The following is a 23904-nucleotide window of genomic DNA, read 5'->3' as shown; positions in this document are numbered from 1 at the left end:
AGACCTAAATCACATTGAGAATCTGTGGCAAGACTTGAAAATTGCTGTTCACAGACGCTCTCCATCCAATCTGACAGAGCTTGAGATATTTTGCAAAGAAGAATGGGCAAAAATGTCCTCTCTAGATGTGCAAAGCTGATAAAGACATCCCCAAAAAGACTTGCAGCTGTAATTGCAGGGAAAGGCGGTTCTACAAAGTATTGACTCCGGGGGGTGAATACAAATGCGCCCCACACTTTTCACAGATTTATTTGCAAAAAAATGTTGAAAACCATTCATCATTTTCCTTCTACTTTACAATTCTGTGCCGCTTTGTGTCGGTCTATCACATAAAATCCCCAAAAATACATTTACGTTTTTGATTGTACCATGACAAAATGTGGAAAATTTCAAGGGGGTGTGAATACTTTTTCAAGGCACTGTATTTCCAAATCTGTGTTTCTCAATTTTATCAGTCATGGCAGCCAGGGCCGGGACAAGGGGTGGGTAAGAGGGACTGCTGCCCTGGGTGCAATGGTTTATTGCAGGGATGGGGATGCCCTCACCCTAACCCTATGGGAAGGGGGGCACAGTTTGACATCTTTGCTTTTGGCGCTGGATGACCTTGTCCCAACACTGATGGCAGCCCTTAAAAGTATGCAAAATCTCAAGGTACCCTACTCTAAAATCGGGTACCTGATCACAACAGAAGGCCCCTTTTGTCACATCAGAAGGCCCCTCTTTCACAGTAGAAGCCCCCCATCCCTTCACATCAGAGTCTCCACCCCCCCCCTGTTTCACATCAGAGTCTCCATCCCCCCCCACTATTTCACATCAGAGTCTCCATCCCCCCCACTATTTCACATCAGAGTCTCCATCCCCCCCCCTGTTTCACATCAGTCTCCATCCCTCCCTGTTTCACATCAGTCTCCATCCCCCCTGTTTCACATCCGAGTCTCCATCCCCCCTGTTTCACATCCGAGTCTCCACCCCCCCTTTCACATCCGTGTCTCCATCCCCCCTTTCACATTAGATTTTGCAGCCCCCCCTTTCACATCAGAGTTCCCAGTCCCTCCCCCCTTTCACATCAGAGTCCTTAGCCCCCCCCCCCCTTTCCTATCCACATCAGAGTCCTCACCCCCTTCACATCAGCGTCCTTTCTTCCAATTTTCACCACAGTACAACTATGGCAGAAAGTCAGTGGGTGAAAGGCAGAGCATGTGTAGCCGGAGATGGACTTCTAAACGTGGCCCCGAGTACCACTCGCTCTGGATTAGTGTCACTCGTTTCCATGAGGCTGGCGGCAGGCCCGCTTACACCATGGAAATGCAAAATGTGTTCGAAAATATGGGATGGGGTGGCAGTGCAGACATGTGGAGACAGAGGTGGACTTCAATATGTGGCTCTGAATACCACCCACTCTAGATTAGGGTCACGTGTTTCTATTGTGCTGGCAACAGGCCCGTCTGCACCATGGAAAAAAATGCTCAATGTGTGCAAAATATGGGATAGGATGGCAGCAGCGCGGCACCCCAGTGTGCTGCATCACCCCGGCTGAGAAACCTTGACATAGATAATGGAAGCCAATGGAACACCTCCAAAAAGTACCAACATGTTTTGTATTTTTGTCAGCAATCAACAATGCAATGTCCTCAGGTCTTCTTACTCTCATGCTTACTTTTGTTACTGTTGCTGACAGGCTGGGTGCCCCCATTCTGCATTATAACAAGGTCCTGGCAGAAAGGTAAACAGCAGGCAGGAAGTGAATGTTTACCCATCCTGTCCGTCCTTCTGTCCATTCTGGGTCTAATCTGTATATGTGAGGCAGTCCTTGCCACTAACAATTGAATAGTAATTGAATCCTAACTTCACTTTGGTCTTCTAAATTGACTGTGGACTGGAACTGTTACTTAAAAAAATATATCTTAAGGTGCAAGCTTTAAAGTTCACCTGTCTTTATGTGACCAGTCTCCGAAGCCGCTTCCTTTTGGTTTGCTTTTCAAGAGTTTGTGCTCCTTATACACTGCTCAAAAAAATTAAGGGAACACTTTTTATTCAGAGTATAGCATCAAGTCAAATAAGCTCCTGGGATATTGATCTGGTCAGTTAAGTAGCAGAGGGGGTTGTTATTCACTTTTAGCTGCTTTGTTTTTAATGAAATTACCAGGTGCACTAGATGGCCAACGATACAACCTCCAAAACGGGTGAAGGCCAAAGACATTTCTTCCCTACTCCTCTTTTCTAACAGTTTTTCACTAGTTTTGCATTTGGCTAGGGTCAGTGTCACTGCTGGTAGCATGCGTCGATACCTGAACCCTATAGAGCAGTGATGGCGAACCTTGGCACCCCAGATGTTTTGGAACTACATTTCCCATAATACTCATGCACTCTGCAGTGTAGTTGAGTATCATGGGAAATGTAGTTCCAAAACATCTGGGGTGCCGAGGTTCACCGTCACTGCTATAGCGGTTGCACAGGCAGTCCAACTCCTCCAAGATGGCACATCAATACGTCCCATTGCCAGAAGGTTTGCTGTGTTTCCCAGCACAGTCTCAAGAGCATGGAGGAGATTCCAGGAGACAGGCAGTTACTCTAGGAGAGCTGGACAGGGCTGTAGAAGGTCCTTAACCCATCAGCAGGACCAGTATCTGCTCCTTTGTGCAAGGAGGAACAGGATGAGCACTACCAGAGCCCTACAAAATGACCTCCAGCAGGTCACTGGTGTGAATGTCTCTGACCAAACAATTAAAAACAGACTTTATGAGGGTGGTCTGAGAGCCCGACGTCCTCTAGTGAGCCCTATGCTCTCTGCCCAGCACCGTTGAGCTCAATTGGCATTTTCCATTGAACTCCAAAATTGGTAGGTCTGCCACTGGCGCCCTGTGCTTCTCACAGATGAGAGCAGGTTCACCCTGAGCACATGTGACAGACATGAAAGGGTCTGGAGAATCCATGGAGAATGTTATGCTGCCTGTAACATCGTTCAGCATGACCAGTTTGATGGTGGGTCAGTGATGGGGAGACATATCCATAGAGGGACGCACAGACCTCTACAGGCTAGATAATGGCACCTTGACTGCCATTAGGTATCGGGATGAAATCCTTGGACCCATTGTCAGTCCCTACGCTGGTGCAGTGGGTCCTGGTTTCCTCCTGGTGCACGATAATGCCTGACCTCATGTGGTGAGAGTATACAGCCAGTTCCTGGAGGATGAAGGAATGGATACCATTGAATGGCCCCCACGCTCGCCTGACCTAAATCCAATAAAACATCTCTGGGACATTATGTTTCGGTCCATCCGGCGCCACTAGGTTGCACCTCAGTCTGTTCAGGAGCTCAGTGATGCCCTGGTCCAGATCTGGAAGGAAACTCCCCAGGACACCATCTGTCGTCTCATTAGGAGCATGCCCCGACGTTGTCAGGCATGCATACAAGCACGTGGGGCCATACAAACTACTGAGGACTATTTTGAGTTGCTGCAATGAAATTTCAGCAAAATGGACTCGCATGCTGCATCATTATTTCACTTTGATTTTCGAAGTGTCTTTGAATTCAGCCCTCTGTAGGGTGATTTTCGTTTCCATCAAACGATGTGGCATCATTTCCTTCCTAACACATTACCCAGTCCATACCAGTATAGATCCTAACACATTACCCAGTCCATACCAGTATAGATCCTAACACATTACCCAGTCCATACCAGTATAGATCCTAACACATTACCCAGACCATACCAGTATAGGTCCTAACGCATTACCCAGTCCATACCAGTAAAGATCCTCACACATTACCCAGTCCATATCAGTATAGATCTTAACACATTACCCGGTCCATACCAGTATAGATCCTAACACATTACCCGGTCCATACCAGTATAGATCCTAACACATTACCCGGTCCATACCAGTATAGATCCTAACACATTACCCGGTCCATACCAGTATAGATCCTAACACATTACCCAGTCCATACCAGTAAAGATCCTCACACATTACCCAGTCCATATCAGTATAGATCTTAACACATTACCCGGTCCATACCAGTATAGATCCTAACACATTACCCGGTCCATACCAGTATAGATCCTAACACATTACCCGGTCCATACCAGTATAGATCCTAACACATTACCCGGTCCATACCAGTATAGATCCTAACACATTCCCCGGTCCATACCAGTATAAATTCTAACACATTACCCAGTCCATACCAGTATAGATCCTAACACATTACCCAGTCCATACCAGTATAGATCCTAACACATTACCCAGTCCATACCAGTATAGATCCTAACCCATTACCCAGTCCATACCAGTAAAGATCCTCACACATTACCCAATCCATACCAATCTAGATCCTAACACATTACCCAGTCCATACCAGTATAGATCCTAACACATTCCCCAGTCCATACCAATATAGATCCTAACACATTACCCAGTCCATATCAATATAGACCCTAACACATTACCCAGTCCATATCAATATAGACCCTAACACATTACCCAGTCCATATCAATATAGACCCTAACACATTACCCAGTCCATACCAGTATAGATCCTAACACATTACCCAGTCCATACCAGTATAGATCCTAACACATTACCCAGTCCATACCAGTATAGATCCTAATACATTACACCGTCCATATCAGTATAGATCCTAACACATTACCCAGTCCATACCAGTATAGATCCTAATACATTACACCGTCCATATCAGTATAGATCCTAACACATTACCCAGTCCATACCAGTATAGATCCTAATACATTACACCATCAATATCAGTATAGATCCTAACACATTACCCAGTCCATACGAATATAAATATCCAGCATGTTATTTTTCTTCATTCAGATCTTATGTGTTTTCAAAGTGTTCCTTTATTTTTTTTTGAGCTGTGTATTTTGCCCTGAGGCTGCAACTGAAAATGCTAATTCCTCAGACAAACTTGGAAGATAAATCTTTTCTCAGGATAAATAAATAAATGATCTCCTTTGTTGTGCCATGGAATAGTCATCCAGGTAATTGGATACAAAAACCACGTGGTGTATTCACATGACAGGTACACTTTAAACCTTGCAAATTCAATATTTTGCATGTTTGGTAATTGGTGTGAATTCAGTGATTGGCTTATTGGACTAATTCTGTAATTTAACCTCTTATGGGTGTAGAATTTTGTACATTGACCCTTGTCATTATTCCTGTATGTTGGCCATGGTATGGTCATGTAATGAGGTTACCTGGTCCTCTTCTTTTCTGTGTGTCTACAGGTTTCCAGAAGAGACTCGCCCACGGATCAGCAAAGTATTGCGGACGACGGCCTTTGCATATCCCTACCTGTTTGACAGCATTCCATTGTTCTATCGGGTAGGACATGGAGCTGGGTGGCACCATTGATGGGACAATGTGAAAGACCTCATTGTTATCTTTTACCAGGCGTTTGATAAACCTGCTGGGTACATTTTGTAGCACTGTTTATAATTTATACAATTTTATACAAGCAAAAGATAGCTGTAGACATGAGACCGAGGTCAGAAGAATTAAAAATGCAAAGCTTTTTCCTTTCGTATACAGTGAGGAAAATAATTATTTGATCTCCTGCAGATTTTTTAGGTTTTCCCACTTACAAAGAAATGAAGGGTCTATAATTTGTATCATAGGTGTATTTTATATGATAGAGACAGAATATCAACCAAAAATCCAGAAAAAAAAAACACATGATACAAATGATATAAATTGAGTTGCAGTTCAGTGAGTAAAATAAGAATTTGATCCCCAAGCAAAACATGACTTAGTAGTTGGAGAAACCCTTGTTGGCAAGCACATAGGAAAGACATGACCAATGTAGAATAGATGTCACCCCCAAACTCTTAGGCTGCTTAAAGCCAAAGGCTCCACCCCCATGCCATAAACCTTTCCCTTTACCTAAATAATTGAGACCACACCGTGCTTGGAGTTAATTGGCCACAGCAGCCATTTTATTAACCCTTTTACCTTAAAATTAACATAAGGAGAAAAAACATTCCTTACAAACATAAAACAATCAGTCATTAGGCCTGTTGGTCTTTGAGGCTCCTCCAAATAATTCCAAATCCTGCACTGCGGGACCTGTGCCCTGATAGGCCTCCAGCCGCGTCACCGGCTCGGAGACAAACCACTCCCCGCAGTGCCACCATTTTGAATTCCATTTAAACTGACATTAAATGGAATGCACCATAGGGACCCATACCAACGATGAGTCCCAACCATACCCTTATCCTAAACTGTTCACCTCCCCCGCCAGCAAAGACCAACAAAACGCCACCAGCACCCAAGGGTGACACCTTACCCTTGCGTGCCCCTCCAAACCCTCAAGGCTCGCTGGATCCCATCCTGTAATCCCAGGGCCCATAAATCTATACCCACCGCATTGAGGTGGACTCCATCATCCCGCAGATACCGCCATGTGTCCACTTCCAACTCCAGGTGGCGAACCACCAACCCCCCATTCCGACACACAAAGCGCCCCACTTCCTTGTTCAACTTAATCCGAGCCTTATTAAGGCGCGCGACCGACCTGGCCATGCGCCAGGACGTGCGGGCCACCATATCCGACCAAACTACAAGCAGCGCCGGAAAAGCCGTGCGCAGCCTAAGGAAATCCAACTTTATGTCCCTGATCAAGGCCCGCGCGGACCTGGCCCCCAAACCGTTGCCCCCGGCATGCAGCACCAAAACATCTGGCTGCCTGTCCAACCGGGCGAAACGATGCACTTCGGGAAGGACCCTGCCCCAAGTAAGCCCCGGCACCCCCAGCCACCTGACACAAGCCTCGTGCCGAGAAAAACCAAGTTGTCTACCATTAGGACGCACATCAGCTCTCCGGGCCCCCCAGAAAACATACGAGTGTCCCACGATCCAAACAAGGCAGGGTTCCAAACCTACAAGAAAAGGGGACAAAAGGAAAAGAAAACCAACCAATAATCAGATAACCAGCCGGGCCCACACCCCCCCAGCGACAAAACCACCCCCCGTACATACCCTACACCAACAGCTGTGGACGAACGTACAACAAGAACCTCCTAGACTCCCAGCGCCCAATGCGTTTGACCGCATCGTCGTTCAATCCCCAGCGTGCAGCCTCAGTGGCCGCCCCGATCCGAAAGGAATGAGATGCAAACCTACTGGCATCCAAACCCAAAGAGCCCACACACCTTCTGAACACCGATACAAATTGAAAACGAGATAACGACGACCCGTCCGCATGCATTAAAAATGAACCGGGCCGCGAAGGGCGGATTGCCCAGTAATCCCGAACCGCCCCTACCGGGCACAGCGGTGAAGACGGCACCGCGAACAACCGGACACGGACCCCCTTGCCACTCTGGTCCGTTTTGGACCGTCGAAGGAGGATAGTAACCCCCTCCCGACCGACAGAGACATCCTGACCCAATAGGCCCCCCGGCACCGTCCGGGAGGAGCTGACCAATTCCCCAATCCGGAAAGCCCCGAAAAAAGCGAGAGAAAAGGCCGCCCTAAACAACACCACCTCGTAACTCGAGGCGCAGTGCTCCCCCAATTGCCGGCAGACGTCCTTCAAAAGAGCGAAGGACACCGGGCGCCTAGTGTCCCTCCTCCGATAAGCCCTGGAATAGCCCCGTAACGCTTGTCTCACCACGAAGTCCTTCGTGTAATCCTGACAACCCAGAAATTTAAACAGAAAGGCCAAGCCGGACAACTAGCGAGCCACAGCGGAAGCCGACGCGCCCCTCTCAAAATGATCAGAGACAAAAGAAAGTAACACCCACCTGACCTCCGGACCCAGAGGATCCACCGATGCCACCCGCAACACCTCCAGCCACTCCAACCATACCTTGCAATAAGCCGACCACGTGGACTCGCTCACCGACTTCCTGATCCATCCAGCGAGGACCCCAAGGCAATCCCCCATAGCCACTCCGGACACGTGACTCCGCGTTGCTCCGCTGCCGGTGCCAACTCCCGGAACCTGTCCCACTGAAAACGAGACAGCGCGTCAGCAATATCATTCTTAACCCCCGGAATGTGCACAGCGTACAGGAAAACATTCAACCGTAGACACCGCAAAACCAAATACCTGAGGAGGCGCACCACCGGCTGAGACGAAGCCGACGCGCGGTTGATCACCTGAACCACCCCGAGATTGTCGCAATGGAGGCGAACCTTCAGGTTCCTGAACTCCGCCCCCCAAATCTCCAGGGCCACCACCACCGGGAACAGTTCCAGCAACACCAAGTTGCTGACCAGCCCCGCTACCTGCCATGCCCCCGGCCAAGGGGCGGCGCTCCACGCCCCCCGGTGAAAAGCCCCGTACCCCGCCGAACCAGCAGCATCGGTAAACAGTTCCAAATCAAAGTTGCTGATCGGCCCGGCCATCCACAAGGATCTACCATTGTATGTGGCCAAAAAACCGTGCCACAGACGCAAGTCATCCCTGTGTTCCCTGTTGAGCCTGACGAAGTGAGTGGGCAACTTCACCCCCGAAGTCGCCGCCGACAGCCGTCGGCAGAAAACCCGGCCCATGGGCATAATGCGGCAGGCAAAATTCAATTTACCCAGCAACGACTGCAAGCTGCGCAACTGAATCTTGCGCAAACCCAGCACCCCTTCAATTTCAGCTCTCAAAGCCCCCAATTTATCCTCCGGTAGGCGACACTCCATGGCCTCCGAATCCACGACAATGCCCAGGAAGCTGAGCACCGTGGTCGGGCCTTCCGTCTTGTCGGGGGCCAACGGAATGCCGAAGCTCCCGGCCACATGCTGCAACGTGGCAAGCAGGATCGCGCACCCGTTGGAAGAGGGCGGGCCCACACACAGAAAGTCGTCCAAATAGTGGATCACCGAATTCACACCGGAAACCTCCCGAACCACCCACTCCACCAAGGAACTGAAGGTCTCAAACAGCGCGCACGATATGGAGCAGCCCATAGGAAGGCAGCGATCCACATAATACGCCCCTTGCCACCGGCAGCCCAGCAATCGAAAACTGTCCGGGTGAACCGGGAGCAACCTGAACGCCGCCTCAATGTCCGATTTGGCCATCAAGGCCCCCCGCCCATAATGTCGCACCCAGGCCACCGCGGCGTCAAAGGAAATGTAAGACACCGTACAGGCATCCGGGTCGATGGCGTCATTCACAGACCCACCCTTTGGGAAGGAGAGGTGGTGAATGAGGCGAAACTTGTTGGGTTCCTTCTTGGGAACCACCCCCAACGGCGAAACCACCAAGTCACGCACCGGCACCTCCGAGAACGGGCCCGCCATGCGACCGAGAGCCACTTCCTTGTGCAACTTATCCGACACCACCAAAGGGTGGCGCAATGCCGAACGCAAATTCCTCGCCACCGGCGGCACCGAGGCCAAAGAGCAAGGGATACGAAAACCCACCGCAAAACCCTCCCCCAGAAGTCGGGCAGCCGCCCTATCGGGGTACCTATCTAGAAAAGGCCGCAGCCTTTCCACCCTCACCGGCGTCGTCCCCTTTGTGCGAAGGCTCTCCGGACCGCCCTTTTCCGGACTTAAAACACCGAGCCAAGGCATGGGAACCTCCGCAACCGGAGCATTCATGTTTGAAGCGACATGTGCCACCGAACTTACAGGAACCCTCATTAAATTGCCAGCAGAAACCCCTCCTCTTTGCGGCCGGCTGTCCCGGGGTCGCAGAACCACCGGCCCCCCCTGGAAAAAACTGATTCGGAGCCTTCGCAGACGACATGAGCCGCATCCACAGGCTGATGTCCTTGTGGTCCCACCGCAAGGACGGCCTAACCGCCTTCCGCTGCCGGAACTGTTCGTCGTACCGCAGCCAGGCCGACCCCCCGTAAACCCGATAGGCTTCCCCTACAGCGTCCATGTAGCAGAACAGGGCCGAGCAGTTTTCCGGCGCCTTTTCCCCTATGACGCCCGCCAGAATGGCAAAGGCCTGCAGCCAATTGGCGAAGGTCCGAGGGATAAGCCGATAGCGTCGCGCCTCCTCGTCCTCCTTCTTGCGCTCCTCCGGTTTAACCCTGTCCAGGTGAAACTTCTCGAGGGGCAACAGCGTGAAGATTTCCACGTACTCACCCTTCCAGATCTTCTCCCGGACTTCCTGCTTCAAATGTGCCCCCAATGGGCCCTCAAAACAAACATATACCTCACCTTTCGCTGAATCGTCCAGGCGAACAGCGTCCGCCTTCCCCTCCTTCGCCGTCCCGGTCTTGTCCCCCGCCGCCCCGGCCGTCACTGCCACCACTGCCGGCGCACCAACAACCTGGGGAGGGGCCCCAGCCCCCCCCGCAACTAGCCCCGTGGAAGACGGCCCCGCCAGCCCCGGGGCCCCCCCCGGCTCCGTGCCCGAGCCCCCCGCCGGAGGCACCCAAGCCGCCGCTGGAGACAAGCGGCCCCCGTCCCCCGGGGGCAAACGCCCCAAGAGGTCCCGTAGACCCAGGAGGAAGCCCCTCAAACCCCCATCATCACCCCCTTCCGGGGTCCCCGCCCCCACTGGCCGGGACACCCCCACCCCCCGAGCCCCTCCAGCACTCCCACCCCCCACATCAAACAAGCCCCGCAAATCAGACAAAGCCAGAGAAGGAATTGTGACCTCACCTGTCTGCCCAGGGGGGGCGCCCCCAGCCGCCGATCCAGCCTCCCTCGTCGCCGACCGACCACCGACCTCCTCTTCCACATCCGATCCGGACACCTCGCCTTCCGAACGATCGTCCCCGGGCACCGCCGACATCCGTCCACCAGGTGTCGCACTCCTGCCATCTGCAGAGCCGAGCGACAGGCGTCCACGCCCCCGTACTCCAGCTCCGCCCGACGGAGACCTCTGTGAACCAGCCGAACTTCCGATGACCCGGCCACGTGACTTGCCCCGCCGCGTCATCTCTCTGCGCCCAGCCGAGGCCGACTCCGAGTCCCGCCGATCACTGCTGCCACCGTCCGCCATGAAGCCGCTCCCACGCCGAGGCACCCCTCCGACCGGAGCATCGCCAGTAGGGGAGCCCGCCAGTCCAGTAGCACCCCGGCGAGAGGGACGGGGAGAGACCGAAGGCCGCCTCCCCCCACTACCCCCAGAGCTCCGTCCATGCAGAGGATTCCTCCCAGAGGCGCGCACGGCCGCAGCAGGAGTACGCTTAGCCGGCGGCCCTGAAGGGTCCCTGTCGGGGCTCCTAGGATGACGCTGAGCTCGAGGGGAAGGGTCCGGTGAAAAACGCTCCGGCGGCCGTGACCGCCGAGCCCGCGGGACCGCAAGCCCCTCCGAATCCTGTGCAGAGTCCTGAACCCCCATCAACGTGGAGACCTGGGACCGGAGCCACTCAGTCCCCTTCACCGCGGCAGCGGCCTTGATTTGCTCCAGCAAAACGTCCAAATCCGCCATCACAGACCAGGGAAGCTGAGGTGAGATGCTCTGCAGTGAAAAAGGTGGGTGACCAAGCTTCTTCTTCCTTCGTCCGTTGAACTTCCACTGACCTCCAATCTGAGGGGCCACCCCTCCTAACTGTACCTCAACCCCTCCCAAACCTGATACACCAATCCCTGAATACCCCCCAACTCAAAACAATTTAATTTAACTCACACCTGCCCTGTCTCCCCTCTTCACATGGTCATGTCTGCCCTGCGCTATTTTTTTTTTTTTTTTTTTTCGCTTCGGGCCTTGCTTTTCTTGTAGTTGGTGACCAGGTTTGCACACATCTCAGGAGGGATTTTGGTCCACTCTTCTTTTCAGATCTTCTCTAAATCCTTAAAGCGGAGTTCCACCCAAAAGTGGAACTTCCGCTTTAGGTATTCTAACCCCCTGACATGCCACATTTGGCATGTCATTTTTTTTTGGGGGGGGGAGCGGGTACCTAGTTTTGACAGGTACCCGCTCCCACTTCCGCTCGGAGCGCCGCGGCGCCCTGAACGGAAGTTCTCCTCCCCCCTCCCTGCAATCTTCTGGGACACGTCAGAGGTCCCAGAAGATTGCCGGCCAATCAAGACGCGCAGCGCGACTCGCGCATGCGCAGTGGGTACCCGGCTGTGAAGCGGCAAACTGTCACAGCCGGGTGCCCACAGCAGTGATGCCGGCGCCGAGGGAGAGGATCGAGGCTTCGGGCGGCCGCATCGCTGGACCGTTGGACAGGTGAGTGAAATGGCTGGAACTCCGCTTTAAGGCTTCTTGGCTGTTGCTGGGCAACTGGAAGTTTCAGCTCCCTCTATACATTTTCTATAGGATTAAGGTCTGGAAGCTGGCTAGGCCACTCCATGATCTTAATGTGCTTCTTCTTGAGCCACTCCTTTGTTGCCTTGGTGGTATGTTTTAGATCATTGTCATGCTGGAATAAAAACAAAGATAACAATTCAGCGCTAATGATCTGATGTAACAGCAGCTAGCAAAAAAAAGCGTAAATATACATACACTGAAATACAGAAAAAAAAATGGTGGGTTTCTGCTGCGCTTCAGAAAAAATTATTAATATACTATAATAAAATACAACCAGAATAGTCCCTGTGAGGGGAATATACTAAATTATATCATGAAAAGTTAATTCATAAGATGTGATATAGTTCATGAATAAATCCCGGTGCAGATAATAAGACAGGGTTCATAAGCGTTGATATATCCACCACCAATGAATGAAATGCACACTCACCAGAGCCAGGTGCTGTCTATATTATTGGACAGCGTAATGGGCCATACACACTATAAGATTTTCTGAAGACTTTTTCCTTTTAGACTTACCAAAACCATATAATATGAGGTCAAACCTAAACACTTTCAATTTGTATGCAATCTGGCAGGCCCTTGCACTACATAGAAAAGGTAAATCTGAAGAAAATCTAACCACAAAAATTGGATAGTGTGTATCCAGCTTAAAGGTATAATTCAGCAAGTATCGTGGCCTTCGAACATCAAGATATTCAACAACATCCGGTCTCAGGAACGAACTCCAAAAAGTTTATCCTCTCAACTCGTCATATGAGATTATAATAAAAAAAAGGGGGAGAGAGGCTCACGGTGCAGTACGAAAGATATTTAAACTTTTAATAAGTAAAATTTGAGTAACACTGGCAAAGCTCCTGATGACGCGTGTTGAATATCTTGATGTCCGAAGGCCACGATACTTGCTGAATTATATCTTTACGCTGTCCTATAATATAGACAGCACCTGGCTCTGGTGAGTGTGCATTTCATTCATTGGTGGTGGATATATCAACGCTTATGAACCCTGTCTTATCATCTGCACCGGGATTTATTCATGAACTACATCACATCTTATGAATGAACTTGTCATGCTGGAATACCCATCCATGACCCATCTTCAGTGTTCTGAATCCATGCCACGGCCACACCTAGTGCTTGTTTTTTACCGGGCAAAGAGTAGAGACCCTTGGGTCCCATTCACATCTCAGCGTTTTGTAGCTTGAACACCAAAATAAAAAGCCTAAAAAATGTAGATTTCTACAATTTTTAGGCTTTTTATCTTGTTCCAAATAAATGTAATCGTTTTGTGCGTTTTTGAGCATTTTTCTGCTATAATATATATAATAATATATATAATAATATATTTGACACAGTCCTGACCTCAGTATCTGAGGAAAGGGATTTAGGAGTAATTATTTCAGAAGACTTAAAGGTGGGAAGACAATGTAATAGAGCAGCACGAAATGCCAGCAGAATGCTTGGATGTATAGGGAGAGGTATAAGCAGTAGAAAGAGAGAAGTGCTTATGCCGCTGTACAGAACACTGGTGAGACCTCACTTGGAGTATTGTGCGCAGTACTGGAGGCCATATCTCCAGAAGGATATAGATACTCTAGAGAGAGTCCAGAGAAGAGCTACTAAACTAGTACATGGATTGCAGGAAAAAACTTACCAGGAAAGGTTAAAGGACCTTAACATGTATAGCTTGGAAGAAAGAAGAGACAGAGGGGATATGATAGAAACTTTTAAATACATAAAGGGAATCAACTCGGTAAAGGAGGAGAGCATATTTAAAAGAAGAAAAACTACTACAAGAGGACACAGTTATAAATTAGAGGGGCAAAGGTTTAAAAGTAATATGAGGAAGTATTACTTTACTGAGAGAGTAGTGGATGCATGGAATAACCTTCCTGCAGAAGTGGTAGCTGCAAATACAGTGAAGGAGTTTAAGCATGCATGGGATAGGCATAAGGCTATCCTTCATATAAGATAGGGCCAGGGACTATTCATAGGATTCAGATATATTGGACAGACTAGATGGGCCAAATGGTTCTTATCTGCCGACACATTCTATGTTTCTATGTTTCTGTAATGCAATAACTAAATAAAAATAAATAATAAATAAAACAATTAAAGAACCATCATAAAAACATACATAAAATCAGTAAAAATTCATAATAAATAAAAATAACCTCTAACCCTAAAATGAACCCCTAACCCTAACCCGCCAAATAAATAATTACATAAATAATAAACCCCTAACCATAACCCTTCAAGAAAAAGAAAATCCCCTAATGTTGGGACTTTAAAGGCACTTAAACATTCAAAAGAAACAATGTACCATTAATAAATCTTATTATGAAGAAAATCAAAAACAAAAATGATTAATAAATCAGTTAATGATTTATTAATCATTTTTGTTTTTGATTTTCTTCATGATAAAATTTATTAATGTTACATTGTTTCTTGTGAATGTTTAATTGCCTTTAACCACTTAAGCCCCGGAGGATTTTCCTGCTTAACGACCAGGGGGTATTTTGCGATTCGGCACTGCGTGACTTTAACGGACAATTGCGCGGTCGTGCGACGCTGTACCTAAACGAATTTTTCCCACAAACAGAGCTTTCTTTTGGTGGTATTTGATCACCCGTGCGATTTTTACTTTTTGCGCTATAAACAAAAAAAGAGCGTACATTTTGCAAAAACAACAATATTTTTCACATTTTTTTTTATATGAAATTCCCCAAAAAAAAATTTAAAAATCAAAATTTTTTAACATTTTCGGCCAATTTGTTTTATGCTACCTATGTTTGGTAAAAAAAATCGCAAAAAGCATATTTTGATTGGTTTGCGCAAAAGTTATCGCGTTTACTAACAAAGGGAAAGATTTTTGTCATTTTTGTTGTTTTTTTTTTTAACGTGTAATGGCGGCGATCTGCGATTTTTTTTTTTGCGGTACTGCGACATTGGGGCGGACAGATCGGACCCTTGACTGACATTTTTGACACTTTTGGGGGTACCAGTGACATTTCTACAGTAATCAGTGCTATACATATGCACTGTTACTGTAAAAATACACTGCTAGTGAAGGGGTTAACTTTATTTGGGAGGGAGGGGCTGTGTGTGTCCCTAGGGGTGTGCTTTCTACTGTGATTGGCTGTGGCTTGAGCTGTAAGGACACTGATCAACGGATCTACATACTAGATCCGTGTGATCAGTGTCTTTACAGCGAGGAGAATGACAGGTGGCTTGTTTACACAAGCTGCCTGACATTCTCCCTCTCCCCCGCCGATCGCCGAGTGACCGGCGGACATCGGGTCCGCTGGTCACACGCGCGGGGGGGGTCCGTGACCGCGCGGGAGCGGGAGCGCGCCTCCGCGGGCGCGCGCTCGCGCCCCAGAGCCTCACAGGCGAGCGACGTAGACCTACGTCACTCTGCCTGTGAGGGGCTGACTGCCACAGTAAATATACTGTGAGCAGTCGGCAAGCGGTTAAAGTCCCAACTTTAGGGGATTTTCTTTTTCTTGATTGATGTTAGGGATGTGGCATGCATTTCAGGGACCCCAATGAGAGAAATCTCTAACCATAACCCTTTGGCTCCGTTCACATATAGGAGTTTTGGATCGCGACAGAATTGCTGTGATTCTGCCCACGATTCTGAACCATTGCAAGTCGCGGGGCGCCCGAGCGATTCCCGGGACTTGCAATGGCACCCCAAATGTGGCACGGCAAATCACGGTAAAATCTCGCAAAAAGAATTGCGGGATGCCTGACGCCCAAAAGAAGTTAAAGATCGTGATCCGAAATGCCTATGAATGGAGCCTTAACCCCTTACAAAGAAAGTAAAAAAAAAATACATAATAATAATAATTAAAAGCAGATGAAAAGCTGAAAAACATAGCAACAAATGATGAAACAGATTATATTTTTCTGTAGTGGCTAAAAAAAAAAAAAAAAAAAAACAGCCAAAGCTCAAAAACGCTCAAAAGTTTGCATACCAATGTTGAAAAATTTATCAAAATCCCCATCAAAATCAATATCTGCTGAACAGACATTGGAGTTGACTTACTGAAAGTAAATAGACTGTGTGCTTTGCAAGTTTCTCCAGAGCCTAGTAAATGAAATGAAGCTTCGCTTTGCAAGGAATACCCAATCCCATGTAAGGAAAATAAAAACAGCATTTTTGCTTGCACATGATTGGATGATGGAAGTCCAGCAAAGTTCCCCCTCATTTACTAAGCTCTGCAGCAACTGCACTTGCAAAAGTGCACAGTCTAATTGCCTTTAGTAAATCAAACTCACTGAGTACCATGTCACCTGGCCAAAATGATCACATAGCCCCCTCTTGTGATTGCAAAAAAAGATAAAAATAAAAATGTAAAAAAATAAATAAAAGTAATGAAATGAATAAAAATAATAAAACCATTTAGAGGCATACCTATCGGATATATATGCAAATGCAAACATGTGCAGAAGTCCTGCAAGTGTATGTAAACCACAATTGCACTACACATGAGATATCGCCTTGAGTGAGAGCAATAATGTTAAGGCCATCATTTATGGTTAAAGTGGTATTGAACCAAAAATGTAAAATATTACAGCTTGCCAATCATTAGATGTGGTTTCTGCATTTGTTTTCACCCCAAACTCGCTCATCCATGTCTTTATGGACCTTGCTTTGTGCACTGGCGTGCAGTCATGTTGGAACAGGAAGGGGCCATCCCCAAACTCCTCCCACAAAGTTGGGAGCATGAAATTGTCCAAAATGTCTTGGTATGCTGACATCTAAGAGTTCTCTTCACTGGAACGAAGGGGCCAAGCTCAACCTCTGAAAAACAACCCCACACCATAATCCCCCCTCCACCAAATGATTTGGACCAGTGCACAAAGCAAGGTCCATAAAGACATGGATGAGCGAGATTGGGGTGGAGGAACTTGACTGGCCTGCACAGAGTCCTGACCTCAACCCAATAGAATGCCTTGAATTCAAGCAGAGACTATGAGTCAGGCCTTTTTGTCCAACATCAGTGCCTGACCCCACAAATGCACTTCCGGAAGAATGGTTAAACATTCCCATAGACACACTCCTAAACCTTGTGGACAGCCTTCCCAGAAGAGTTGAAGCTGTTATAGCTGCAAAGGGTGGGCCAACTCAATGTTGAACCCTACGGATGAAGACTGGGATGTCATTAAAGATCATGTGTGTGTAAAGGCAGGCGTCCCAATACTTTTGACAATATAGTGTTTTCAGTAACACATTCCTACAAATGACAAGGACACTTGATTATGTACCATCTAAAAAGGGTGGCGCAGTGCAGCCTTCTAACTCCATATCCTTTTTTTTTGCACAGCTGTTTCTTTGCTCCGGTGAGGATTGTACACACAACGCTGCGCTGACCATGCATCTCTGGCACACAGCTTTGGCCTTCTTAACTGGCTTTCTGTTTGCCACACACCTTCCAGAAAGACTTGCCCCGGGGTGCTTCGATTATGTAGGTGAGTGTCTGGCTTTTCTACAGACAGGCTTCTATCATGGATTGCCATCCATTGGACATTACAAGTTTCTCTTGATTGCATGTATTGAGCTGTAACGGAACCGCCGACCCACACTGTGTTTGTGGTCTTCCGTCAGTATACGGCTTCCTTGCAGTCATGAACATATATACCAGATTTTCCCTGCCGCCCTCATACAAGGCTAGCCAACAACTTAGCTTGTACTGGAATCTCTCTTTATTGAACAGTCACATGGAATTTATATACAGCATGCACAGCCCCCTCCTGATCAGATCACCACACACAGGTCAGGGGTCAATTGATTACATTATCATATGCAGATGAAATTGTATACAGAAACAGAATTAACCTGAACTAATTATCTAGCCATCTGGACAGAACAATGTGAGGTCATTAACATTTAACAATGGGACAGGCAGACTTAACACAATCCACATCCCACCTCAAAACAGACAATAGGACAAGACTGCCAATGACAGTCTGTCCGTCTCCTACTTTGAAGTACATGGCATACACATCTACGTATTGCTATGATTATTTAGGAGTCAGACTTCATGGCAACAGACTATAGGTCTCAAAGTGTAAAGTGGGATTAAATCGTCATATTTCTTGAGTGATATTGCTGACAAATATTACTGTCCCACTTGAAGCAATCCAAACCATTAAGTATCTTTCTTTCACTCCCAGTGACGGTGAGTACCGTCACATGAGCCTAAACTGGATCTTTTCCATGCCAGCTCCCTCCTCCTTCTGTGTGGGTCATCGGAATCGGATATGGGAACCTTCAGCTGTACCCCTAAGTTTCCCTAAATTATAGCTTTTAGAGTAAGGTGCACATGGAAAGGCTTTACACAGAGCAAACAAAACACTTTTGTGTTTTCCTGGCAAACTTGCCAGCCAGCAAAGAGAAAAAAATAAATAAATTACATTGGGGTTGATTTACTCAAACTGGGTGTAAAATCTGTGGAAGCTGTGCATGGTAGCCAGTCAGATTCCAGTTATTTTTGTCAAAGCTTAATTGAACAAGCTGAAATTAGAAAGATGTCCTTTGATGATGCCCTGGAGGGTGGGGCGAAACACGATGCATTTACGGTTATGCCGAACCATCGACGTCACTTCCTGTCCTCCGTGGAACGCACGCTAGGTGGCGTTCCCGGAAGAGCCTCAATATATGATACAAGTTGAGGCTCTATTAGGCTTCAAAAAATGGTGGGCGCAGGGCACTGCGCCCTGAGCCCACCCATTTGTGTGACAATAGCGAATGAATATTCGCAATTGCCACACGGATTCTCCTCCTGGCCAATCAGGAAGCGGGTCCTGAGACCCGTTTCCCAATTGGCCGAAAGGAGAAGCCATGCTATTGGCCAAGAAGTAGGAGGAGGGAGGAGACGCAGGGGAAGCCCACGGAGGAGACCGAGGGGGAAGCCGCTGCCGCCACTGCCTGCCCAGGGTGAGTGAGCCGGCGACCGGGGGGGGGGGGTTTGGTTTGCAGGCTGGAGCTTGTGTGGTCCAGGGAGGGGTGTGATGTGGTCCGTCTGCTGCCCCCCCCCCCGGCCCATGGAGCACCAGCTGCCACTGGAAGGGGGTCCCACTGCAGGATTCAGCAAGTTCTTTCTTGCATTCACATTCATTATAGTTTTCCCCTTTGCGTTATTGGTGGCAGTGTAATTATATCCCTGGAGTTATAATTCCATTCCCACCATTGTAACCACCTTTTCACCAACTACACCGGTGGAAGTCCTAATGATTATAACTCCCCTTTCCCCAGCTTCATTGGTGGCAGGGAAATTGACGGTTATAGTTGCACGAACACCAATGAAGCTGGGAAAATGGGGGGGGGGGGGGGGGTTATAATTACATTGTGCTATTTTAACATCTCCTAGTATGGTATAGAGCAGGGGTAGGCAACCTTGGCACTCCAGCTGTTGTAGATCTGCAAGTTCCATGAGGCACTGCAACACTCTGACAGCCACAGGCGTGCCTCCCCAAGGCAGAGGCATGATGTGATTTGTAGTTTCAGCACAGCTGAAGGGCCAAGGTTGCCTACCTCTGGTATAGGGCATTCACTGGATTACTTCATCACTAGACCGTTCCTTGAGATTAGCTAGTCCCATTCAAAGGAGATCATCATTTTAACAAGTTTGCTGTATACAAGTAGGAGTTCGCCTAAATCAACAGGAGAAATTCCTACCAATGTAGATGGGGGTGCAAGGACTTGTGGGCATATGCAGTGCCGGGACAAGGTCATCTAGAGCCCAGGGCGGCCATGCCAAATGACGTGCCCCCAAGATGCATGAACATTATGTGTCCGCTAAAATCCCTCCCTCAAGCATTAATCTGCATGCTCACCCCTTAAGCATGAATTCCCCCTCCCAATACAATTCTGCCTCCTCCTGAAATCCCTCTCCCAGCACAATTCTCTCCCCCCCCTCCCCGCTCAAATCCTCTCATTCCCCATTATATGCCCCCAGCACAAATCCACCCCCCCCCCCCTTCCTAGTACAAATCCTCTCCCCCCAGCACAAATTCTCCCAAATTTCCCAACCTAGCACAAATCCCCTCCTCCTAGCACAAATACCCCCAATTATCCCTGCTAGTACTAATCCCCCCCCCCAAATAAAAATCCCTCCCCAATAAAAATCCCCCCCCCAGCACAAGCACAAATCCCCCCCCCACCACCACCATATTACCTTTTCTGGCACAAACCCCCCAAAATTCTCCCTGCTAGCACGAATCTTCTTCCTTCCCTCCCCTCCCAACACAAATACCCTCAAATCGGCACTCACAGCACTCCTCCCCAAATTTCCCCTCCTAGAACAATTTATATCCCCTACCGCCCCCCCCCCCAAAAAACTCTCCCCCCCCCAACAGAAATCCACTTGCCCATCCTCCCTGTGGTGCCCTCCCCCCCCTCCCATCACATGATACCACAGTGTCCTGGGCATATGTATGGTTGGGGCAGATTGGGGAACAAATTGTCAGAGATCTGTAGAGATTGTCACTCCAACTACCCATAAGAGTGAAGGACATACAGTGGAGGCTTGAGCCTAAAGCTGATAATGAATATAAGGGACTTCCTCACTTGATGTCTAGACCAAAATATTGCCTTAAACCAGTGTAGCACCCTCCTAGAGTAGTCAGCTCCTCTATCTATAATCAGTGGAGCTGGGATTGATTATTTAGGCCTGATTAGTGTCTGATGAACTGCTGCTCTGATTACTCCCCCCTGCACTCTAGAGGATTCTAGAATTATAGTGGGGGGAATAACAAAGGAAGCAGCCTGTATGTTTATGGAACTCCAGCCAATCCCTGGGGAGGTGTGCCCAGAAGGTGGTGAAAGAGCCCATAAATAGTCTGCAGCCTTAAGCAGGAGGTTCAGAGTTCCTGGGTCCAGTCATGCTGGAGGAGTCTCCTGTGCAGGGGCCCTGCGCTTGGCTCAGGATTTCTGAAAGTGCCATCTAGAAGACAGTGAGGTCCCAGCTGAGGCTTCAGCTGGGGGACCTTTTTGCACAAGTGTAGTCCTGGAGTTCGTTTGGGTCTGGAGAAGGTCACTGGAGAGTACAAGGAGGAAGTTGGGGTGGAAAGGTCTCCAGATGTCCTATGGTGGTGTGAGTTTGTGTCTCCCTCACTGGAGAGTGACTGGTGGATATTGGAAGGAGGCAACCGATGATCCTGTGGCCGTGTGAGACTCTGGTGCTGGAAGTGACACTGTGCAGTTTTTATTTTGGTCCATTGGAAATTATCCAGGTCTCCTGACAGCATTAGAGATTCTGTGGGACATTTTTGCATAGCTCAACAAGCTAGAGAAGAGTTCTTCAGTTCTGGGGTATCCCGTGCTCCCATGCTCCATGTTCCAATAAAGCCTTAAAAAAAGACCCCTGGACAGTTCCTTTGAACCAGTGGAAGAGTGAAGAAAATCTATGTGCCTGGCTGTGTGTGCCCTAACTAGAGAATAATGCTACATTCACCAGCGGCTCTCTAGGGCAGTGTTCCCCAACCCCCGGGCCGCAGACCGGTACCGGTCCATGGATCAAACGGTACCGGGCCGCCCGAGGAACTTTAAATTATTTTACTGTCTCGGCAGTGGCGGCCGGGGCGCAGAGCCCACACCCATTGTGTGACAATAGCGAATGAAAATTCGCTATTGTCACATGGATCATCCTCCTGGCCAATCAGGAAGCGGATCCTCCCGCTTCCTGATTGGCCGAAAGGCAAACCCCATGCCATTGGCCGAGGAGGAGGCGGGAGGACCGAGGAGAAGCCGCCGCTGCCTGAGGTAAGTCTACTGGTCTCACGGGGGGGGGCACGCTGGCATCTCTGCATTGAAAGGGGGCATGCTGGCATCTCTGCATTGAAAGGGGGCACAATGATCTCTGCATTGAAAGGTGGAACGCTGGCATCTCTGCATTGAAAGGGGGCAAGCTGGCATCTCTGCATTGAAAGGAGGCACGCTGGCATCTCTGCATTGAAAGGGGGCATGCTGGCATCTCTGCATTGAAAGGGGGAACACTGGCATCTCTGCATTGAGAGGGGGAATGCTGGCATCTCTGCATTGAAAGGGGGCATGCTGGCATCTCTGCATTGAAAGGGGGCTTGCTGGCATCTCTGCATTGAAAGGGGGCACGCTGGCATCTCTGCATTAAAAGGGGGCACGCTGGCATGTTTAAATGCAATTAAATTAAAATTATTAAATCAAAACAAATGGGCCACGGAAAAATTATCAAACGTTTACCGGTCCGCGACGATAAAAAGGTTGGGGAGCACTGCTCTAGGGGGTGCACTACAACAGCCTAAAGAGGTAAACCTGCTTTTTCTTGGGTGCAGTTTCAGCTTTGCGTGCAAAATATCAAAATTTATCAGTGCACTAACTATATCTTATTGATGATTTTGATGTATTTTGATCTAAAACCCTAACAAAAATGTCCTCTTTTGCTTTAGGTCACAGTCATCAGCTATTCCATGTGTGTGGTATCCTGGGTACATACTTCCAGATGGAGGTGCTAATCCTGGATATGAATCTACGGAGGACATGGCTACTGGACAATGGCCCTGTTCCCACACTCTCCCTCACCTTGGGAGCCTGGTGTTTGGCAATGACCATTACTTTACTAATTATTGCTGCTTTCTCTTGGGGTCTGTACTGGAAGCCAAAGAAGAATAAGAGATTGTGAGCTCACATCTGCAGATTCTTTTAATTTTTGCATAATTCTGCACCGTTGAATGTAGAGAATGGTTACGAAACCAGCACTCCTGCTGAAAAGACAATGAAGATCTGTTAATTCTTGGGGTGTAGCCCCTAAGGATTCAGGAATATACTTACCAGAACCGTTGCCAATGTTTTTTTCCAAATGTTTAACAGTAATATGGAACCACTTCATGGACCTATATCGGGAACATTTAAGGTGGAAGTTGCCAAAATGTTAAAATATCTGTTCTTTGTTTATAGGAAGGAGCAGCAAAGCCATGTACGTTACCTTTATAAAGACGCAGATGATTGTAATCTGTTGCAAAAGGGGCTTTTCAAGAATCACATGGCTCATATAGCAAGTGGTATGAAAAAAAAAAAAATTGTTCTGCATTCTTTTGGCTGCGCCACCCAACCTTTATAGGTGAACCACAAAGGTGGCGGCCATTTTGAAGGCGCTGTAATGTGATGCTTTTGTGTAAGTCAAATAGTTACATGATGATTTATTTTTGTCTAATGCCAAAGCAAAATCTCCAAAGAAGCACTTCCATGTCCGGCTGCTAACTCCATTGACTCCAAACTCCGCATCGTTCTAAATGTCTCGCTTTTTTTTGCTTGTGCACTGAACAGTTTGATCTGTATATGAAGGAAATTGTACCGTTTTATAACAAGATAATTTAATATATAAACATGATCTATTTATTATATATAAAGTGTCCAGTGTACTTCTTCATTTTATTATATACAAAGTACTATCTAGTAGGGATCAACCGATTATCGGCAAAGCCGATATATCGAGGGCCGATCTGCACTTTCCCCAAATATCGGAATCGGCCCCTGAGGTTACTGATATTTCGGGAAAGTGCTTGTACCGGAGTGATGCCAGCAGCTACAGGCATCACCCCAGTCCCGGCGTCCAAAGCCGACGGTCGACTATCTTGTATTGACAACCGATGCGGCTCGCCCGGGTCTCCCGTCCCACCGGGAGACCCGGGCAACCAGCCTGCACGGCCGCCGAAGACCCGATCAAAGCCG

The 23904-nt window shown here is 48.2% G+C and overlaps 1 protein-coding gene across 3 annotated transcripts in view; it reads left to right on the top strand.

Annotated features, from left to right (window-relative positions):
* The window catches only part of PAQR5 (progestin and adipoQ receptor family member 5), an 80941-nt gene extending 57387 nt beyond the window's left edge, over window positions 1-23554 (top strand). For 2 of the 3 annotated variants that reach the window (XM_082253031.1, XM_082253030.1), the window contains exons 6-9: window positions 1679-1723; window positions 5257-5353; window positions 17522-17666; window positions 22623-23554. In XM_082253031.1, the coding sequence (XP_082109157.1) occupies window positions 1679-1723; window positions 5257-5353; window positions 17522-17666; window positions 22623-22855 (520 nt within the window). In that variant the 3' untranslated portion in view covers window positions 22856-23554. The remainder of the gene's footprint in view (window positions 1-1678; window positions 1724-5256; window positions 5354-17521; window positions 17667-22622) is intronic. The other variant, XM_082253032.1, reaches the window with a different exon arrangement.
* Window positions 23555-23904: the final 350 nt, after the last annotated feature.

The sequence above is a fragment of the Pelophylax lessonae genome (assembly GCF_965119305.1).
Source record: "Pelophylax lessonae genome assembly, chromosome: 4".
Lineage (NCBI taxonomy): Eukaryota > Metazoa > Chordata > Amphibia > Anura > Ranidae > Pelophylax > Pelophylax lessonae.
The sequence above is the reverse complement of the archived record's forward strand: the minus strand, read 5'-3'. Positions and strand labels throughout refer to the sequence as shown.